Source organism: Haplochromis burtoni, unplaced genomic scaffold, assembly GCF_018398535.1.
Source record: "Haplochromis burtoni strain Fernald_Lab_line unplaced genomic scaffold, NCSU_Asbu1 Contig_126, whole genome shotgun sequence".
Taxonomy (NCBI): Eukaryota; Metazoa; Chordata; class Actinopteri; order Cichliformes; family Cichlidae; genus Haplochromis; species Haplochromis burtoni.
Window position 1 is genome coordinate 547789 of NW_024582487.1, and position 14677 is coordinate 562465.

At 42.3% G+C, this 14677-nt stretch overlaps 2 protein-coding genes across 3 annotated transcripts in view; one reads left to right on the forward strand and one right to left on the reverse strand.

The window, feature by feature from the left end:
• Positions 1–581: 581 nt before the first annotated feature.
• ndufaf7 (NADH:ubiquinone oxidoreductase complex assembly factor 7) lies at positions 582–10573 on the forward strand. Its single transcript, XM_005929877.3, has 10 exons — positions 582–958; positions 1247–1407; positions 1769–1849; positions 3107–3217; positions 3318–3531; positions 4444–4502; positions 5040–5153; positions 7348–7491; positions 9172–9345; positions 9828–10573. The coding sequence occupies exons 1-10, from the start codon at positions 880–882 to the stop codon at positions 10050–10052; spliced, it is 1362 nt and encodes a 453-aa protein (XP_005929939.1). The 5' UTR covers positions 582–879; the 3' UTR covers positions 10053–10573.
• A 2834-nt stretch (positions 10574–13407) lies between these two features.
• Positions 13408–14677, reverse strand: part of LOC102299591 (serine/threonine-protein kinase D3) — a 52939-nt gene continuing 51669 nt past the window's right edge. For both annotated transcript variants that reach the window (XM_005929879.3, XM_005929878.3), the window contains exon 19: positions 13408–14122. In XM_005929879.3, the coding sequence (XP_005929941.1) occupies positions 13949–14122 (174 nt within the window). In that variant the 3' untranslated portion in view covers positions 13408–13948. The remainder of the gene's footprint in view (positions 14123–14677) is intronic.

Consider the following 14677-nt stretch of genomic DNA (forward strand, 5'->3'; position numbering starts at 1 on the left):
TACACAAATAACTAAGGTAAATTATGTTGATGAGCACGCTAAAAAAAATATTAAATCAAATATTAAAAACGAGTCCCCTACGTAACCGTCTGTCCTCCAATCACAGCGTTTGTTGTCCGTCTGAAGCGTCAAGGTGCTGTTTTAAAACACGATATCAAAGGAAATGGAGAAAGATCTTTCAAAATAAAATGTCAATGACTATTAATGGGAAAGCTACTTTCCACAATGTACTTAAAAAAATCTAACGGGACACTTAAGGGTAGGTGTTGGCTTAATGTGCTCTGGAATAAACAGAGACAAATTCACAGAGACTGAAGATTAAGAAAGAAGAAAAATGTATCGCTGTGGTTTTCATGTCGTGCAGAATGTATCAAGTTTATAGGCATGAAACATAATTCAGATACATTAGAAAGATGTAGGCCGATTTATACTATTACTGTATCATTTCTTTATTGTTTTATTGCTGCTTTGGGTTTTCGTACAATAATTTATATTTACTGTATATCACTCGTTGAGATTCATTTTCTTTAAGTTTTATTTTGACACTTAACCGGATGGTATCTCTATTACTGCGACGAGCTTAGCATTAGCATGTGTTGCTTTAACGCTTTTGCACGGGGACGGTGCAGCGTTTGACCTGCGGTAACTTACACGCGGATATCCATAAACGCATTCAGACGTTTTTATCTTGTGTACCAGGAGGTGAAACGTCGCCTCCGACGGCAGGTTTCTGTTGGTTTTGTATCCTTAAAAACAACAGAAACCTCGTAGTTGAAGCTAACCGGCTAGCCGCTGTGCTGTCAAAGAGCAGAGAGTTCCTCCATGTGGTTAAAGTAAAATCCAGTAATGAGGTGGTTCTGTTCTTTCCTGTGAAGCAGAATGAGGGCTCTTCTCTGTGTTAAAGCACAGCAGCTGCTCAGCAGAGGTTTTATCCACCCTGTCAGGCCGGCAGCAGCAGGTGAGAGGTCAATCCAGATAATAAATTCAATTAATAGTTTATTAGTGTAGATAAACATGGGGACGGTATGAGATAGAGGCAGGTGATCTGCCGTGGCGACCCCTGAAGGGGACCTAAAGTATCTTTATGAAGTAAAAAAAATGTCATTAAATGAAACAGGAAAATAAAGTAGAATAAAAATGGCTTACTGAATTTGAATTTATGTTTTGGGGTCAAATACAACCCCCCCTTCAGAAAAAAATAAAAGCTTTTTTTTAAATGTATGAATTGAATGTTTCTGTGTGACAGTGCGATGGCAAGCAGCCCCTTCCAAACTCTTCTGCAGCTCTGCACCTGATGGAAACAACAAACCACCCTCCATGCTGCGCCACCTGACCTCTAAAATAAAAGCCACAGGGCCGATCCCTGTGGCAGAGTACATGAGGGAGGTGCTCACCAACCCTGTGAAGGTACAGAATGATTAACTCCAGCTAAAGTGTGTGCCAGAGTACCACTTGCAGGTCATGGATCAGAATTCAAAAGCAAAGCTTTTGTTCACTTTTGAATCCTCTGATTTTACTATAACAAATTTAAATAACCCTTATTTGTGTCTTTCTGGGCCTTAGTTCAGTCTCTCAGGTCATCCTCTGTCTGTAACAAACTTAAACTCAAATTATGAACACCCAGACCTCACAGTGACTCCTGTGGTCTGAACTCTCTGGGGCTTTGTGGTAACCACCAATCCAATGATAGTGTTAGCATGTAAAAGCAGCAGCTGGTTTTCCTGTTTTTAGTGAGTATCTTTTCCTTGTTTGTTTTCCCCCTTCTCAGGGTTATTATGTGAGGAACAACATGCTGGGACCTGAAGGAGATTTCATCACTTCACCAGAAATCAGCCAGATCTTTGGAGAGGTGAGGCTGGAAAAACCCCTCAAACTTTCAGTTTCATTCCACATGATGTTTCCACTCGGCCGGCCTCTGATATACACTGTTCACATCAGGTAAACGTGTCTTTGATCGGCCTTCGTCGGTCATTGTACTGTTAGCGGTTGACACATACTTCATCAATAGTAAATATGTTCCAAAATATTTTGAATTAAAAATTAAAATAGCCCCATTAAAAATTATTAATTGGTTTTCAGTTGTTGTGCGTGCTGGGGAGAATAACAGGATGGTCCTGTGTCATAGATATCATGATATGATGCTTTTATATCATGTAAAAAAAAAAATTATAGCGGTATTTGCAAGTATGGTATAAAATGACGCAGCCCTGTTCTCACGGCGCGTGGGATCAGCTTCCAGGTCAAATGCTGATCGATGACGATAAATTCCTGCTTCATTGGTGCTCCGATCGTGTCAGAGCTGGTCACAGTTTGTGGGCTTCTGCTTGTCCTCTTGCTTTTTGAGGAATGAACAAAACTAAAAACGTACTTAAAAAACGAGATCTTCCAGCGATCCAGGAGTCACACGGAAAAAGTGATGCCTCAGAGGCTCAAAGAGTTTGGAACTGAGATTGTGGCTTCAAACACCTATGGTCGGTCAATGCATTTTCTTAGCACAGAGGCTAAGTGAATACAGTTTGTGAATACAGACTTTCAGTATGAATGCATATGATGACTATGAATGTATAATAAAATACATACATACTTTATTTAAAAAAAAATTTGGCTCCTACCGAAAAGATAAATCACAGGCAGTGTGGTTCTAAAGAAGTTTTTTTGTGAGTTTTCCTTGTTTAAACCCTGGAATACGATAAGTATGATGTGATCAGGACAAGAAGACAGATGAGTAAGACACCTTACAGTGAGGGCTTTTGTGTTTTTTCATGCTGCTTGAAATCAGTGTTCATGTGCAGTAAAAAAAAAGTTCCTTTTGCATAAAGTTCAGCTGTTTAATGTCACAGACCTGGTGATCCAGGTATGAAGCTCTCTGCACCGTGTTGTGTCTGTATTGTGCTGTTGCACTGTTTGTTTGCCATTTTCACACACTTGCACTTTATGCGGTCCTGTCTCTACTGTTATGTGTAGCACCATGGTCTTCACTGTGTACTGTACTGCTACATATGGCGGAAATGACTTGACTTTCCTTGAAAGCAGCACGTTTAGATTCAGTAAGATAAGAAAACTTTGTGCTTCTCCTGCTGGTTCAAACATGTTTGGTCTCCTCCAGCTGATCGGAGTGTGGATCATCAGTGAGTGGATGGGAGCTGGTCAACCCAAACAGCTGCAGCTGGTTGAGCTCGGACCTGGAAAAGGATCGCTGGCGAGCGACGTCATCAGAGTACGTCAGCCAGGCTTAACGCTTTTCTATGAAAGACTAAAGATTTCACCCCAAAGTGGAAACATCTGTGTCATCAAGTTGCAATTTTTTCTCTCTTCAGGTGTTCAGTCAGTTGCAGTCGGTGCTGGGCGGGGCCTCTGTGTCGCTGCACCTGGTCGAGGTGAGTCCGGCTCTGAGTCTGCTTCAGGCTCAGAATCTGACGGGAAACCGCAGCCAGGAGGCAGACGCAGAAGATGATCTGGTTTACCGTCGCGGAGAAACTGAAGCAGGGCTACCGGTGTCGTGGTACCGCCGGTTAGACGATGTCCCGACAGGTACACCGGAGCAGAAAGCAGGCTGTGGTCGTACTGGTTTATATGGAACAACTCCATGCCACAAAATTAGAGAACCTGAAGATGTTAGCAGGGTGTTTCCTGGTTAAAGTAAGCACATAAGCACAGTTAGTCCATCTATAGTTTAGGAGTTTGTGTAAAAATGACAAATACCTGAAACTGGTTACCAAAGTCATTGTTTGGTTTTATGAGTGTTTTGGCCATCGACATTTTATGTTTTGAAGCCAGATTTGACAAATGAGGTACACTGCACACTCATCAAACATACATCAACACTAAATTAGACTGTTAATCACACATTAAACCTCGTGTTTTATTCAGTAAGACTTTACTAACACAGAGTCCATAAGGTCATTAGGAAAGCCTCTGCTTGTGCTTCAAATGAAAAGTTGGGTCATTACCTCAGAAATATCTTTACAATAAGAAGCCATTCTGCTACCAGAGGAGTCGCCCTCTGGTGGACAATAAAAAAAATGCAGGTTTGAGGAAGTGTTCCCTGTTTTTATATACAGTTTATGGTTTTGACAGTGAGTATTTTCAGTGCTGAATTGATCTGAGGACATCAGGCTTCAGGCTGATACTGTTACTGTTTCCATTTGAGTTCTTTATGTGTTCGCTTTTAATCTCTATTAAAATATGTTTTTTCACTTCCGGCGCCCCCCGTGCGTGGCAGCCTGTTACAGCAGCTCCGCTCATTCTGCGCTTCCTTCTTATCTCCTCTTTACTTTCTCGTAATTTTTTGTAACTAAAGTTTTAGCAGTTAGATTATGTAATTATGGGCTACCATTTTGTGCTAGTCTTGGTTGTCTTTCTCTGTTTTTATTTAACAAATTTCCCACGTGTGGGACTAATAAAGGTTATCTTATCTTCATTGAGTTTTTCCTCTTCTTCCAGGATTTAGTATCTTTGTCGCTCATGAGTTCTTTGACGCCCTGCCAATTCACAAATTCCAGGTGAGATTTAAAAACACAGTGTGTGAAATATTTATGTAGCAATAAAGCTTTTTCTTTACTGTCATATTAGTCCTTAAAGTCCTCTCTGTATACTGTGGTCTTGCATTGCATTTGACTACACTGTCATGATTGTTCCGACCACCAGATGGCACCAAATCAAAACACAAGAAGTCCATAAAAATGCGTTTAACGGCTGTATTTGGTGAAAGATAGGCTGTTTATGTGATAGGTTATTTGTGTAATTTAGCAGCGACTGTTCTTTGATTAATTTTTCCGTATCTGACTTTTAGCAAAGTGAAAATTGGTGAATCTTTGTGTTAACAAGAAAAACCTGTAGCGAAGTCATTATGCTCTGCTTTAAGTTTAAATAAAACCATATGAAAAACAGAGATTTCATGTCTTGTGCAAAGGTTTCTGAGTGGCTGTTCCTCTGATGTTTGCTGTTGACGCCTGCAGCACCCTCATAATAAGAACGCCTTTCAGCTGTTTTGTCCACAGAGGCCCATCTAAACATGTCCGTTTCTCTGTTTGGGGCAGAGGACGGAGAAAGGCTGGAGGGAGGTGTTGGTGGACATCGACCCAGAGAAGCCGGACACGCTGAGGTTTGTCGTGGCGCCGGCTCCGACCCTGGCCTCGACGTCGCTCGTGCAGGTCAGTAAATGTAGAGCTTCTGTGTCCAGGAAAGCAAAGCACACATTTATTAACATCTGCTTTTTACAGTTTCCAAATAAAATCTACACTCCTTTATGGTTACCACATCACAGTTTATTAAGGCCTCTCTGGTTCTTGAAACCAGATAAAGTGGCTCATTGTTTGAATTTTAAAAGTTCAGATGACCTCAAAGAGAAATGAATCCCGCCTTTTATTAAGACCCGCTTCTGCCTCTGCTGCCGAGGAAGACGATGACAGTAATAATGATGATGATGTCAGACCTTTGGCAGGATGTTCAAAGTGTCTGAGCTGAGCTGGAGAGGCCAAATCAAGCAGGCTGTGGATGTATAGATGGCATAAATGTGGGCAATAAAAAACCAGATGAGGGCTGTAAAACAAACCTCAGAGAGTCTGTCTGAAGAGTCAATTTCCACAACGTTTAAAAGACTGAAGGACATCAGTCTTCAAAGTGGGTGAAAAAAAATGCTTTTGTAAGTTCAGATAAACCTCCAAGGATATAAAAGTCTGGATGTTTGGATTAAAGGGGAATTGTTTCTCCTTTGCACTGTGGAAAATATAAACACTTAAGTAGATGTAGTTTTGGAACAGTTTGAAGTCATGTGCTGGCTGTTGAGGTGATGAGATTTCTGGCCAGTGGTCTGAATGTCGAAGTGAAGAAATTTCAGAAAGTGCAGGTAAACTCCAGGAGTAATCGTGACTCTTAAGGGAGTATTACTGCTGGAAATGTTCTACAGGACTAGAACTACCCTCCTGAAGGTTCCATTGGTACTTTTGATGGATGCAGCTATCCCGGGTAGGAAGCTGTCGAGGACCTTTAGTTGTGAGGCTCTTTTCTTCACTGTGTTAATCAGGTGTGGGGAACTCCAGGCCTCAAGGACCAGTGTCCTGCAGATTTTAGATCTCACCCTGGGTCAACACACCTGAATCAAATGATTAGTTCATTACCAGGCCTCTGGAGAACTTCAAGACATGTTGAGGAGGTCGTTTAGCCATTTGAATCAGCTGGGACACATCTAAAACCTGCAGGACACCGGCACTCGAGGCCTGGAGTTCCCCTACCCGTGGTGTAAATGGTGCGAAAGGTCCTGGTAGTCGTGATGCTCCACGTGGAGGTTGCATAAAATGTGACATATGAAGATCACTAATCTTTATGCCAGGACCTGACTGACCATCCAACAAACACTAACGTTGTTTCGATGAGTTTACAGTAACCAGACATTTTGTTTGTCCGGGTCAGGAGGTGTAGCGGGTTCGTCAGTCTTTATTTCCTCATTATGGGGCGTCACCCATGCTTGAATGCCGGCTGGTTTGATTGCAACCTGGGAACGATGTCTTGGTTTGCCTTCACAATAGGTGCACATCCCTGTGGGTGGCAAGGGGCTTGGTTCAGCCTTCATGGTGTCATAGCTATGATTATGAATACAAACTGATGAAGCTCGTCTGTCGCAGATACAGTCCCCTTAAGATGGTTTGAGGGATCTGCAAGGCAACAGAAAGGAAGAAAAAAATGTTTGTTTACTATTTCTGGCTCATTAACTGACTATAAAAGAAGGGCGTGGCCATCGTAATCTCACCGATTTTTGAAACTCTATTTCAGCCAGTGTTATTTCTGCGTCTGTAGTGAAGATTCACCATTTAAATGATCCTTTTCCTGCCTTAAATGATGGATAACTGTACCTGAGGGTTGTTTATGAGGTATCATGGGAAATGTAGGAAGACAAAATGAGAAATTAAGTTCAGCTTTTTTACAAACAGGAGACGAACTGCTGAATTGAACTCTCCTCACTTGTTCCGATCAAGTTTATCACACTGCATTTGTTTATGGACTGTTTGAAAAAGGGAAAATGTTCAGAGTTCAACAAGACGTCTGTAAGTGTCATTTGTTCCAGTCAAAGAAAAATGAACGCTAAATAAAGCAGAAAAGAAAACATCACATTTGAGAAGCTCGAACTTGAGGAAATTTCAGTTTTTGATTAATAAATAATTCCAAAAGATGTCCAGTCCACCTTTAAAAGGTGGAAACCTGACCTGTGTGTGTTTACAGTCCAGCCATGTTTTTGTCTCCAGCAGAGATGATAGAGAGTGAAGCAATGTATTATTAAGTTACTGTGTGTGTGTGTGTGTGTGTGTGTGTGTGTGTGTGTGTGTGTGTGTGTGTGTGTGTGTGTGTGAGGCAGATGAAAAGCGGGATCATGTGGAAGTGTCTGCAGAGGGCGGGGTCATTGTGCAGCAGCTGGCCCGGCGCATCATAGAGGACGGCGGTGCGGCGCTGATCATCGACTATGGCCACAATGGAACCAAGACAGACACGTTCAGAGTACGACACACACATCAAGCCCGTCTGCTAAAGCTTCCTGTGTCACATATGTTCAAAGTCAGCCAGATAAAAACGTCCAAGTCTGCATATTGTAAAAAATCCTCAGTTACTGCGATGGATTGTGCCAGCGTGAAATGGAACTGTGGGGAACATGTGAGCATCGTACAGTGGGCCGTGTGTGGGGCACGTAGGGCAGCCCTCACCTAGGGTGTGGGCGTACGGTGGGTGGGTGGGTGGGTACACTGCGGGTCCCACTGTGGGCAGCACACAGTGCAGATGTGCCCTACATGTGCAGCTACTGAGCCCCACAGTGAGCAGGGTGGGTCTGCCCACTGTGACCCCACCTGGGCCTCAAGGAGGGATTTTTGGGATGTCATTCACGCTAGTTATAAAATTACTGATACCTGCGAATACAACAGAATGGTAAGACTTATTTTTCTTTCATGTTTGGTAGTTTTTATCCAACTACGCCTAACAACAAGAGGGACTGGCCATACACTGTACACAAAAGATGGAAGTTACCACCATTTCTAGCTATGTTAGCACGCTTTATCATAAACTGTACAGTTGATACAGATACCTGCTAATTAGTGCTAATTAACATACTAATATCATCCAAGAATTTCATCTTTCAACACTACTTCGTCTCTCGAGGTTACCTGTCTGCCAGAGTGACCACGCCCCTAACTTTAAGCATTAATGGAGTATAAATGTGAATGAACTGGGAAAAAATCTCCCCTATACAGTTCTTTTGAAGGGTGAAGCTTTCCAGAAGCCAAAACAGTTTTTTTGTAGCAGGCTGTAAACATGTTGGACGTTTTTGTGTATGGGAACTGACTCGTTTTTCAAGACAGCCTCAAGTGGACATTAGAGGAACTGCAGTTTTTGTGCACTTAAATGTTGTAGCCTCAGAAGCTGCTGCTAGGCTGCAACCAAAGATTTTTGTTAATAAACTGAATGCTTTAGTGTTTAAACTGAATTAGTAAGTATGAGTATGCAGTTAATCAACTAATAAACAATCATTTCAGGAATAAAGGTTTAGAGCAGCTCAACGGACCTGCTTATTTTACACAACAGTGGTAAAAACAGGTTGACTTTAATGCAGTCTCTAATACTTCCATCAGTATTTTAGGACCTCATGCACACATTTTGATAGGAACAATTCAGAGTTGGATGTATGTTGAGTCTTTAATTTGTCGTTTTTATTGATCACATACAGTGCACTCAGTGTGTCCTCCAGCTGTCGTGCTTTGTAATTCTTTTGTCTTCGTGAGGACCAGTTTGAGGTTTAGACCTTCATGTGAGCATGTTTTGTTCAGCTCTAGTGGAAGGAAGCAGCTGTAGGAAGCAGAAAGGCTCCTGTGCGTCAGGCAGGGGGAAACCAGGGTCAACCGGCCCGTCGCTCCTCTTCCTCAATTCTTCTTCTGAGGTTGCCAAGATTTCACAGCTTTTTTTTTTTTTTTAAACTGGGTTACAATCGTTTTAGATGGTTAGAAATAGGTTTAGTTTTAAACCTTTTATTCATGCTGTACTTCTTAAACATCCCCTCATGTAGTTTGAAGGAAAAACTGTGTAAGAAGCCGCTACTTAGCTCAAATTTGCTACTGCCACTGTAAATAAGGTTTTGCGTTGAACCCATCATAGGTTTGCTCATCATTTTGCTCCTTTGCTGTTGGTCAGGGTTTTAAAGGTCACCAGCTTCATGACGTCCTCGCCTCCCCTGGCTCTGCCGACCTCACCGCAGACGTGGATTTCAACTATCTGCGGAGGATGGCGGGAGGAGGCGTGGCCTGTCTGGGCCCCGTCACTCAGAATACGTTCCTGAAGAACATGGGTATTGACACCAGGATGCAGGTGAGTCTTCATCACTGACAGATGCCAATAAAAACAATCAGCATGATTTCTTTTAGTGTCATTTCCTCATTTGGTGGAAATCCAACACCAAAGAGTGTGACTCACTGCTCCTTTTTCTTAGTTTCAGGTTAAAATTTGAATACACAGACCTAGGGTGCATTCCCACCAGGTTTATGCAAAAGTTCATTCACGAGTTTAAAAATATTACAACCTCTGCAGAAAAATGCTGTGCAGGGAAAAACTTTCAGCAGACATATTGTCGCCATTTCTGGGCAGGTGAAGCTGTTAGTTCAGTGAAACTTACTTTGTGACAGAACTAAAAAAAATGAGCACAAAGAAAAGTAAAACATCGTATGATTGTAAGATGATCCAAAAACATTTTAGTGTTTCTGAGTGACACGCTGTGGCCCACAGTTAGAAAACCAGGATATCAGACACACACAGTATGTCCCGAGGCTTTAACCCCCAGTTGTTCTCCACAGATTCTGCTGAGGAACTGCAGCGACCCGTCCACCAGGAAGCAGCTTATCAGCAGCTACAACATGCTGACCAACCCCGCCAAGATGGGCGAGCGCTTCCATTTCTTCAGCCTGCTGCACCCCAGTCGCCTTGCCAAGCCCCAGAAACCACAGGGGCTGAAGCTTGAGAAGAAGAAGAGCCCGGCACCGCTGCCTGTGGCCGGATTCACCGAGCTCAAGTTCGCCTGAAAGAGACGACTTTGAAATTTTGGCTGCCGGGTCAGTAGTGAGTGTAAACAACTACACTGTCCCAAACTTCTTGAACTGACTGCACCACAAAGCAAACAAAGAGATTTACAGAGCTAAAAACGAGCAGACAGCTGCTTCATCACTTCCTTTAAGCCTGTGTGAAATCCAAAATGGGTGAGTCATTAATTAGATTCACTCCTGTAGAGTCATTATGAAGGAGGAAACTATCCAAAAAGGCCAAAACTGTTCTTTTGTAGCTGTAAACATGTTTGTTTCTGCTGTAAAGTTGAACTTTTTAATATGGAAGTCTATGGGGCCTTTTGGAGAAAGCCTCAAGTGGACATTAGAGGAACTGCAGTTTTTGGCACTTTAACTTGGGGAGTGTGAGAGTTTGGACATTACGAGATGTCTGTTGGTTTAAAAGATCGTGTTCTGATGTGTTTTAACAAATATTTAAGGAAAACACATTTTGTAGTTTTATGACCTATAAATAAAAATTTCAAAACATTAAAACATTAAAACATTCGTGGACTGTTCTTGTCAGATTATGGACACCAGACACTGAATGACTGGATTAAACTGTGCAGCACTTCGGGTCATAGGTCATCTGACGTAGGAGGATCTCGTTCCATTGGTCATCCGGCTGCTATCCTGCACATCTTGAAGCAGTTAGCTGAGCTCACTGTTGTGCAGCAGCCATTCACAACGAGCCCATCGCTCCTCCGGTAGAAATTAAAAGATTCGGTTACATGTGGTGGCGGTGGGGTCGCTGCTGCCAAAACAAGCAGCGGCCCTCCAGATGAGCGGCGATCGGGTTCAGGACTGGTAATTAAATGATCATTTCCAAACATCCTGCAGATCGCTATCAGCTTTTCCTCTGATTCATGGTGTCCCTCGCTGGAGAGTCTGACTAGTACATTTGGAAGGGATTGCATGATTTCATTAAACCTGTTTTGAGCGAAGACGTTTGAAACGTTTATCACCTTGAATCTGCCACCGGCATCCGAAATTTTAGAAACACTTGTGCTTTTTAAATCCTTGAAATTGGAGCAATTCACAATAGATACATCAGACTTTGTGTGTAGCTTAAACAGTCCACCGTCAAAGGAGCTTGCAAAGAAAGGCGTCTGGACTTCTTTAAGTTGCTTGAAGACGTTTCACCTCTCATCCGAGAAGCTTCTTCAGTTCTAAGGTCAAATGGTGGAGAGTCCCACATATAAACCACCACCCACCTTGGCTCAGGCGATTAGAGGATCATCAGGGGGTCCTTTTGTCCCTCTGTGGGGGGTCACTCCCACTAGGTTTATATCTGGGACTCTCCACCATTTGACCTTAGAACTGAAGAAGCTTCTCGGATGAGAGGTGAAACGTCTTCAAGCAACTTAAAGAAGTACAGACGCCTTTCTTTGCAAGCTCCTTTGACTACGATGACCTGGATGACTGAGAACCTTCACAGACATATTGCCTAAACAGTCCACCCCAAATTCAAATTCATGCTACATCCAACCAAAATATGTATGTACACGTTGCCCAATTTTAGGGGGAACTTGTTCAGAAAAGACCTGCCTTCGATTCAGTGCAGTGGTTATTTAGAATTAATAAAATAGTAATTGAAAATTGAAAACAAAAAAAAAGTAGCAGCAGTAATGTGTATTGATCCAAAACTGATCCGTTCCTCAAGAAATCCACAAACCTCACTGCGAGCAGTTTATAAAAGATCTACACTGAAGATCTACAACTTTCATTAATATTTGTTCCACAGAACATATTATTTAACTGAAACAAGTTAAAAATAAATGAATAAAATAAAGATTTGTGTTAGTCTTCATTAATTTGGTCAGATTTGGTATGGACACAGTCGAATCTCAAAATTTGACAAAATCCCCCCCCACATGAACTTCATGTGTTCTCTCCAGGTACTTGGGCTTCCTTCCACAGTCCAAAGACACGCAGTTAGTTGGGCTAGATCACTTGGTGATTCTAAGTTGGTTTGAATGGCGGTCAGTCCCTCTGTGTGTTAGGCCTGTGACCTGTCCAGAGTGTACCCCGCCTCTCACCCACCATAATTATGGTCAATTATTAAACCCACACTACAATTTTTCAAAATAAAAACAAAAAAACAAACAAAACAAAAAGCCCAAATAATCAGATTTTTTTTAAAACATTTTGCCCACATAATGTGTTTCCATCAGTTTCATCTATGTGTGCAGGGTCACAAGGTTTCAGCTGTCACAGGGTGAGACGTGGAACACCTGTCCAGGTCATTAGTTAATCACAGGACTAACCTACAGTCAGTCAGAGCAATCAGTAACCCTAACACGCATGTCTTTGGACTGTGAGAGGAAGTCTGAGAGCGCACACAGGCACAGGGAGAACATGCAAACTTGGATAGGCTGTCGAAGTGTGACAAGAGTGCAAGTAGTCCTCGAGTAAAACACTGCTGGTGCCCGATGAAGGGTTTAAATCACTTCCTATGACTGATAAATAAAGGCAAAGTTTTTGTCTTGAGAGTGCGCAAAGCAAATGCCAGAAAAACTCTATGGAGTAAGACGTCCGCCTGTTTTTTTCCACAGTGCTGGAGCCTCATCTAGAAGACGACTGGCACAGGAACAACAATGACGACTCACCCGCATTTTGCCGTTCATCTTTAATATTTTCATCCAAATGACAAAACATTTCTTGCAAAAATATAAAACGTGAAATAAATTCTCAGGCTGGAGTCAGATCGGGATTGACGAACACGTTAGAGTTCAGAAAGACAAAGGAGACAATAGCAGCTCGATTCTTCTCAGCTCTTCCAGAGTTTCTGAAAATAACTCACGTTTGTTCCTCTGCAAAAGTTTCTGCCATACAGCCACATTATTACAGGTCGGAGACAGTGATGTACGTCCCACTTAACTTTAATATAACGTCCGCATCTGTCACCAGCTAAAATAAGTCTGTTAGCAAAAGAGTTTCTTTAAATAGAAAAACTAACCAACTCTACTAATAATTAATGGTACATAAAAAATATTTCTTATTCGAGTCCAGGAAGTGTTCATTAAATAAACTTCATACTTAAGAAGCATTGTTAGACGCAGGGCCAGCCTCAAGTGACCATTAGAGGAACTGCAGTCTTGGAACATAGCATTGATATTGTTTTGATGCTTTAAAGGCCAAATCTGTTCTCAAAACTAGTCAGATAAAAGTAATTTAATCTGCATTGAATAAATGTTTGGTTGACTATTTGGCCAACATTCATTTTCTAATTTTAAGATTGTAATTGCAGCCTCGAGGGAGGCTAACATGGCTTCAAACTTTTGCAGATGATCAAACTGAGACTTACTGACAGTGAAATTCTCGTGAAAAAAAAATGTCCCAATAGTGCAAAGACATCCCAACAAGAACAAAAACCACAGTCGGGAGAGAGCGCTTGTTTCTCGTGAGTTCCAGTTAGTCACAAAAGACGACATTGACATCTACACAGCTTTTTAGAACTACAATGTAACGGCCACCTGCTAAAACTGTGCTATCGAGCTGAAAAAGTGAGTTGAGTCTCTGGTTTGGTTTTGGATTAGCCCTTCCACGACTCCGCTGGCAGTGCTGACATATGTTGAAGCCCCAAGTTGAATTCTGGGGAGAAAAAACACGATGTTTCCGTGTTTCGGCTCTTAGCGTCCGTTTGTTTATGGCTTTGTAGAAACGAAAAAGAAACTGGAAAAAGATAAAATATTTGAAAATTTTTAATTCTCTGGACCTGAATTATCGCTGCAGTGAGCTGCCTGATCAGCGTGTCCTCATGGGTCATCACACGCCGTCATGGGGGAAAGCCTGCGGCCTACACAGTGGCGCTTCTGTCAACAGTTTCCCGGGTTTGAGGCTAACCCTCTTAAGAAAAGTCAACATGGCCAAGGCCTCTAGGGGTCCTCCTCCATGTCATCCAGGTTGGGCGACATGATGAAGTGTTTGGGGTAGTGCAAGCCTCTCTCGTCAGCGTATTCCTCCCATCGGGCATCGTCGCTTTCGTGAGTGATGTATCGCTCACCTCGCCGTGTCTCGAACTCCCTGAGGTCCAGCCAGGTCTGGTAGTCCTGGACGACAATGACAACATTAAACACTTTTTTTATGCTCAGCTTTCACTCCATCTTTGACTGCTGCAGGAGCTTTGCATGATTCATTGCTCAAAATAATCCTTATTTATGTTAGACTGGACCAGTTCATCCTCCATTTGAAATAAGCCATTTTAGCTCCTCCCCCCTATTAAGCCAACTTTCGTCTGATTGGTTGCCCCTTGGCTGTGTTACATGACCGTAATAGGGAAATCTGCTAAGAAGCATGTCTATAAGCCTGAGAAAATCTATTGTTGTATATTTGATATAGAGGTCAACTGTCCCTTTAAATCAGTGATTTAAGGTATGATTTGATCATTCAAAAACAGAGTTAAAATAATAACTTTATGTCCTGCATCACAGACTGTACACAAAAGATGGACACAGCTTCCAAGTCGAAAACATAAATATGAAGCCAACGTGAATCTGCATTCATTCTAATGGCCAGCAGGGGGCGACTCCTGTGGTGTTACACAAAGACTAGTGAATGAGAAACCAGCCTTCGCCCTTCTTGCTCTATGACCTCATTACATTTTT